This window comes from Etheostoma cragini, chromosome 17 (assembly GCF_013103735.1).
Source record: "Etheostoma cragini isolate CJK2018 chromosome 17, CSU_Ecrag_1.0, whole genome shotgun sequence".
In the NCBI taxonomy this organism is placed as follows: domain Eukaryota; kingdom Metazoa; phylum Chordata; class Actinopteri; order Perciformes; family Percidae; genus Etheostoma; species Etheostoma cragini.
Window position 1 is genome coordinate 22,337,359 of NC_048423.1, and position 7,429 is coordinate 22,344,787.

The window sequence follows — 7,429 nt, forward strand, 5'->3', positions numbered from 1 at the left end:
TGCAATGAAACAAAGAGTGAAAAATTTAAAGGGGTCTGAATACTTTCCGTACCCACTGTATATATATATATATATATGCACACACACTCATATATACACTGTATATACAACATACTGTTGATGTCCAACAGTTTGTCTATATATATTATATACAGATACACACACACACAAACGTGCACACAAACACACACACACATATATATATATACACTGTTTATACACCATACTGTTGATGTCCAATAAATATATGTTAAAAAAGGGAGAAATAAAGGATCGGGGAATGAAGGATTATCTGATGACCTTTCCTGTGACACAAGAACGTAAACACAAAAAGCTAACACAGTTGCAGAACTTGTCACCACATTATACTGACCTTCCTCCCAAGATCCCCAGTCGATGAATGCACACCCGTAGAATCTTCATCTTCCTCAAAGCTGATTAGGCTTCCTCTTCCTTGAATCAAAGTCGTTGAAGGAGGGCTGTGGAGAGCAGCGAGAAGGGCCTCCCCTCGGCCATCTACGGGAATCACCTATAGGGGAAAAAAAACATTTATTAGGAGGCAACCACATATGGAGCATAACGTCAGTTCAGGCAGGTCACAGAGTCAAGCTCAGCTACTATCTCAGCTCATAGCTGACGGTCCCTAAGCCAGCACACCAGATGAAAGTTCGGCTGATTCCCTCGTAAGCATAGGAGTCTTCCTGATTTATCCTGGGACTTTGAAGATCAGAGAGAGCAGCTACTACAGAGCTTTCACCTCCGCTGCTGGGTACTACAGTATGTGAAGCGAGCTGCACCCCGTAGCAGTCGGCCAGCACCTCGGATTCTACCGCAGACTGCACTGTGGAGGACAACCAGGAGTACGACAACTGCCCGATGAACAAGGACTTTTAGTTTGTCTTAATCTCTTAATGTGTCCTATTTCTATTGTACTCTTATCTGATATGATAACAGTAAATGTTATTTTTGAAAAGCTTTTCTACCTTGTTTAATATAGCCCTAAGGTCATCTATTATTTGTTTTCTTGTTTGTGGTGAAAGAAAAAAATTACTTTAAAGTTCATTTAAGATGGAACTAATTGCCAACCTGGTACTTTTTGGGCCGCTTTTCTTTTCTTCTATGCTGCTCCGGGTACATCATTTGATCCCTGACCAAGTCAAGAGTTTAGGCTTTGACTGGAATATGTTAACTTTTTTATCGATTTTATTTGATATCTGGCCGCACTGCCCTTCCTATTGAGAGGATCTGGACACGAGATTGCCCAGGCCTGAGTGCCAATCTTGACTGGCATGATGCTTTTTCTAACATTCCAGAAGTATTACGCAATCCAGACCATCAGCAGAGTCACAACAATTTCATACATAAGACATATCTCACACCGGTGAAAATGCACCACATGAAAATAATTAACAGCCCTTTCTGCCCAATAAAAGCACAAGAGACATATCTTATCATGATCTGGGAGTGCTTTCCCTGTGGTCAGTTCTGGAACAGTATTGAATCCCAAATGTCCGCCTTGTTTAATGTTACCGTGCCTGTTACTGTCAATGTCTTGATTCTGAATGATCTGTCGGACTTTCAGCTCTCTGGACTCAGAAACGGGCTGCGTTTGCTGGACTTACAGCTGCAAAGACAATGATTGCAACTCATTGGAAACCACCTCATGACCTCTAGCCACACGAGGACCCTTTCCTATTTTAATTTTTCCTATTAGTGTATATGGAACTTTCCATGGCGGGCATCCATGGAGCGCATGAAAAGACTCTGGACACTTGGCGGAGCATCGTTGACTCTGTGAGGTCCGGCCTGAGATCGCTAACTTGCACACGGGTTTGTGTCTGTCTGTTTGTGTATGTGTTGTGTTGTGTTGCCTCCCTCCAATTTTCCCTCTCTGTGTTTTTTAGCACCGGGATGAGTTTGTGGATGTTTGTGGTTTCTGAGTTAAAAAAGAGCCGACGGCTCCTCCGACCGACAACGCTACGAAACACACCGAGCAGACTTGAGTCACGGATTTCACCAGACTGTCCGACGGCCAATTATCAGGCTGGTGTGTGAGGGCCTTAAGACTTTACATGTATGCACATGGAAGGGCAGGGAGGCATGTCAGTGGAAGATCGGGGAGGACCCAGAACAGAGCCATACCGCCAAAAACAAACTGCAGAAGAATAAAATCTATTTATTGACAAAGTGGTCGTGACTGATGTAACATAGACATGGGCAGAATTTCACTTCTCTAACTTGATATCTCTTTGAGTTGTATGCTTTATGAAAAACTTTTGGCTGTTTTAAATACCCAGTGTCCTATTGTTTTTTAATCCATAAAATATGCTGACACACAGGAAGTTTGATGCTTCCAACAGCAGAGAGATTATAATTAACAGCAGATGAATTGTGTTGGTAGCATGAGCAGAAACAACCCCCCCGCGCCCCTTCAGGAACTCAAATTCCAGAGTTAATTACTGTACAGTATAGTATGTCACAGTGCATCTTTCTGACTGACAGGCCATCTCCGTAACGTGCAGGGCAAAGTATATGTTGTTACCTCAGCATTAAGGAAGTTTTCTAACGTCTCCACGAGGCTGGACTTCCTCTGGGGGTTGAAGTCCACCTGCTTACAGTCTGTTATCCAGATGTGGAGCAGGTCCAGACTGCGATGGAAGATCTTTTCACTGTCTCCTGACATGTTGGGACCCTGTCTGGCATGGAGAACAAACAGTCAGGGCCAGCACTTCTGATTTTTGTTCACATGAGAACCCTTACTTGTAATTATCACTTCCAGTTTTATTATCAAACTGATAACATTTATATTGTATATTTGGGTTGCATGATTGTGGAAAATATCCTCATCACAATTATTTTTGTTGGTTATTGAAATCTCGATTATTTACCAGGATTACTAGTTGACTTTTGAAAAAAAATTGCATTTATTTAACTTTGAAAAACACCTTGAATTGGGAAATTTCCTTTAGTACTTTTCCTGTTTAAACTTTTTTTAAATTCAGAACACAAGACATAATTAAAGCTGCTAGCAGCGTTGAACGGGCCCTCGCCCCAACCACCATGTCGACCTAATAAGCGTGTACTTGCAAAACGTAGTGTGCAATTGTTTTGTGATTGTTGCCGAAGCCAAACTCAAAATTGCAATCAAAATTTGATTAATTGCACAGCACAACTATATATCGGTGCAAGATGATTTTACACTGTGTGCTACTGTGCATCATGTTTTGTAGTTTCCAGGAGAGGCTGGACTGGAGACTTTCATTTTGTATTCTTGGCATACTGTACTGTCCATACTGTAGGTGTTTCTCTGTGTAATTCTGAGCTACTGGATAAACCGTACCTTGCAGCACCGATGAATTTGTCAGTTATGAACTGCAGTAACTTCTCAGGTGTGCAGAGGAAACGATAGCTGTACAGGAACTGCTGGATGTAGCCCTCTACAGCTGCATTTCTGGGATGAAAAGGGGCAAAGTGACACTGAATTAAGTTTCAGAAAACAACACAGTTCAACGGTTAGTTTTAAGTGAAATGTATCATTAAACATTCCACTGCGAATTTAGGAATATGGTAACCAACATAGAATTGCCTTTTCTAACCAGTGCCTTATCCTGGTCAAATACTGGTCAAATGCCTTTAACTCCAGGGTTTCCCCCACTGTACTGCAAGGCTGGTGGCCCACTGGACCTAAGATGCCCCCCACCAGGCCTAAAATGGCCCTCACCAGGCCTAAGCCACAAGGATTTTTTTTTTTTTTTTTTTTTAGACTTAAGTTTTTTTATGGCTCGGTTGGAAACTTACAAAAAAAAAAGAACAATTTACTAATGTCCAGCTGGCTTTTACCACTGACTCAAAGACGGAGTATTTGCAGCTTCTTTTGAAGAGCCTCTGTGCCTCTTAACAGACACAAAATGCAATTTAAATGTTTGTACAACATGAACAGGGCCCTTACACAAAAACAATATCTCCAACCTGGCCTGGGAACGCCTCGGGATCCCCCAGTCGGAGCTGGTTGATGTGGCTCAGGGAAGGGAAGTTTGGGGTTCCCTGCTGGAGCTGCTGCCCCCGAGACCCCATACCAGATAAGCAGCGGAAGATGGATGGATGGATGGATTTTTTAAATGCACCTACACTGGTCCCTGTCTCAATCCTTGAAACACATATGTATAGCGATCACGATTAATGTAAACATTTGCCAGAATTCTCCTTTAATGTAGGGCCCTATGAGATCTGTCTTATAGCTTTTTTAAGTTCACCATGATTCAGTTATCACAGAATCTACTGGGCTCTACATTAGTGCTGCCATCAATCTGTAACTGTCCCCAGCTGGGACCTTGTCAAAAAAATGGACCGGCCTAAACACCTTTTCTTGGGGGGAAACCCTGAACACCTTCCATGGGGACCCTTCCAGCCGTCTCAGACCATCACCATGTGGGAGACGTAATACTTCCCAGGGTCTCCTCCCATTAAGTTGTGCCCAGAACACTTTAAAAAGCAGATGTCCCTGTGGCATCCTTATGAGGTGCCTGAATGACTTTAAATGGCTCCTTTCAGTATGAGGCAGCGTCATCCCAAAGTGGTAGTGGGTGTCATGTGAGCTGCCAGACAAATGGATATTCATGGACAGCAACAAAAAACTAAGTGTACACATCATATCAAAGTTATAGTATATAGTTAACCACTCTACTGCTTTTAAGGTTGATTGTGTCGGTGAGTGCACAGTAAAATAAACAAGGCGACTCAGATAAGAATTTATCTGAGAATGCATGAATTAAAATGAAACTGAACGGTAAGGTAGACAAAAGCGGGATTTTAAAAAATGAGGGGGGGGGGGGGGGGGGGGGGGGGGGTTACACGTCCCTCCCATCCCCATGGGAAATTATACCCTGCCTATGTTTTAGTTGTTACAGTTGTTAAGTGGTTTTGCAGTTAGACTGAAATTTTAATAAACAGTTAATTTAAGACACCTTTTAAGGAAATTAAGTGAAAACAAGCCTTACCAATGCCTTGAGAAAAACAAAAACCAAACATTTTGAGGCAGTGAGAACTAAAAGTGGCTTCATAAATGATGAATGTGTCCCTGTTTCTGTGATTATCATTGCCTTTTCCCATATGACAACAGATGCAAACCAGATGCTGTAATGCCAGATAATAGTGTCATTGTTTGCAGATCAGAATTAGGGATGGAACCAAAGGAATGTAGCCACCTACACGTCCTAGTCTGAAGAGAGACAGCCTGACAGAAAGAGAAGGCCAGTGGGAGAGAGACAAATTAATAGGAGACAATGCATTTATTGATGTGTATTGTTAGGCTTAATAGTAACGGTGTAAAAGAAGTATCTAACCACAGCAGTTGAGGTTCAACATTGAATTACACCCTGGGAAGGACCCCCTCTGATAACTTGCATTGACATATGTTGTGCAGAATTGTGTTCATTGTCTTTTGTTAATGTTGAAGGTGGAGATTGTGCACTTCAAAAAGTGTGTTTCCTGTTGTAGTTAAATGACTGGATTCTCTTAAAGAGAATCTAATTATTACCCAATAGCACTAACAACACAAACTAAAACTAAAACCTGACCTTTCTGGCCTGCCTTAATGCAAAATCATCAATGATGATATCTTATGAAATCTGCTCCAATATTGAATGATACTGATGAAAAGGCCAGTGACCTTATATTTGATCAACTTTAGTTTTGAAAATCTCCTCTCTGCTCGAGCCACAGCGACCGGCAGAGTAAGTGCAATCCTGAGAGCAGTCCAACAGTTGGGTTAGATCTCTGATAGATCCTTATCATGCTTAAAAGTGATAAGTTGAAGGAGGCTTTGTAGTAAAAGCATGATATATCATAATGCTGTGTGCCATAGAGCTCCATTGTTGGCCAAAAACAACATACAGGGTGACATGTTCCTTTATTACTTGGAAAGCCCAGATCATGAAATGATGGGCCGATGTTTTCTTATTTCCCCTTTGGTGCCAGGGAAAGAAAGAAAGAAAGAAGAAAAATAAAAAAATAAATAAATAACTGAACATTTTAAAGCCACTCAGCAATTCCTTACACTACCTTTGCACAACTCCAATCATACAAATGTATGAAACAACCGCTTTAAAATGTTCTTTTTAAAAACTAAAAGCTACAAAAGTCTTTTTTGCCTGCTATTCAACTACCTGATAAAGAAAATGTCAGCTTTTATATAGGCCACGATCATTATTTTTGTGAAACATAAATTAAATGTAAATGCAATGTACACACACCTGTGTCACAACTTGTGTTTTTCATACAGAAGTTCTTGTCGCTGGTCGTTCTCTGAGACAGTGTTTTACTCTCACACAGCCAACATTTCCTTTCACTTTGATTTGTTATCAAACCACACGTGAGCATTTCACCAATTCAGTTCCCTACCAAATGTGAAATATGGTCACAATCTCCCCTTCTGTTTCTGAGTTATGGCATTGAATACCGCGACCTAAGGACTTGTAGAGAAAAAGCAAGGCTAGCACATTTCAAATGTGAACCTTCATCATTACCTTGCATAGAGGTAAGCCATGAGGCCCAGAAGAGACCCAGCTTGCAGAGTTCTCTTCCCTTTGCTGGTACCAAAGCTCAGAACAGACGGGTCCCCAGAGGACTGGATGTCCAGAGAGCCAGCTCCGCAGACAGCCAAAGAAGGCAGCAATGAAACCTCCAAACCCCACTGGTCCACCCTCAAAATCTGCAGAAATACAAGAAATCAGATCAAAGGATAGAAGGGCCGACTTGTTGGGTGGAGTGTTTGGAATTGTAGCACTTTGTAAGTACCTCGAGGTATTTCTTCACACAATCCAAGAAGACCACTTTGGACCGAAGTTCCTCAAACTGGGACTTGAGTTTGGACAGCATCAGTTTGTTGTCAGAACCTTTGGGACACATTCACTGTTTTATAGATACACTGGAAGCTGCACATGGCATTTCCGCATGCTAGCAGTCAGGGATGGGTACCGAAGTATTTTCAGTCACTGAGCAAACTGCCTCCTTAGAATAGAGACTCAAAAAATGCCTTCTGGGTAGCTCAGCTGGTAGAGCGGGAGCCTATATATAGAGATTTACTCCTTCATGCAGTGGCCGTAGGTTTGACTCCAACATGTGGCCCATTGCAACGGGTCGTTCCCCCTCTCTCCCCTTTCAAGTGTGAGCTGTCCTATACACATAAAGACCTAACATTCCCAAAACAATAATCTTTACAGAGACAGGGCTAACGTGTGTGTTATTATATTTTTTAGAAGCTTGACTACAGTATGCGTCACATAGGTAAAGTAGCTGTAAAAACTTGGACTATAATGTCAAAATGTTGTCATTTTGTATTGTTTAACTGGATTTTATAGAATTGCAATTGTAAAAAGTATTGCTAAGGCAAGGTTAGGTCAGGTCAGTGGTAGAGCAGGCGCACATGTGT

At 41.8% G+C, this 7,429-nt stretch overlaps 1 protein-coding gene across 1 annotated transcript in view; it reads right to left on the minus strand.

Annotated features, from left to right (window-relative positions):
- Nucleotides 1–7,429, minus strand: part of LOC117960922 (kinase non-catalytic C-lobe domain-containing protein 1) — a 52,155-nt gene that overhangs the window by 7,978 nt on the left and 36,748 nt on the right. Inside the window, exons 20-24 of the mRNA XM_034899231.1 lie at nt 6,796–6,893; nt 6,525–6,709; nt 3,341–3,451; nt 2,543–2,696; nt 374–529 (exon numbers count right to left, since the gene is read on the minus strand). Coding sequence (XP_034755122.1) covers nt 374–529; nt 2,543–2,696; nt 3,341–3,451; nt 6,525–6,709; nt 6,796–6,893 — 704 coding nt within the window. The remainder of the gene's footprint in view (nt 1–373; nt 530–2,542; nt 2,697–3,340; nt 3,452–6,524; nt 6,710–6,795; nt 6,894–7,429) is intronic.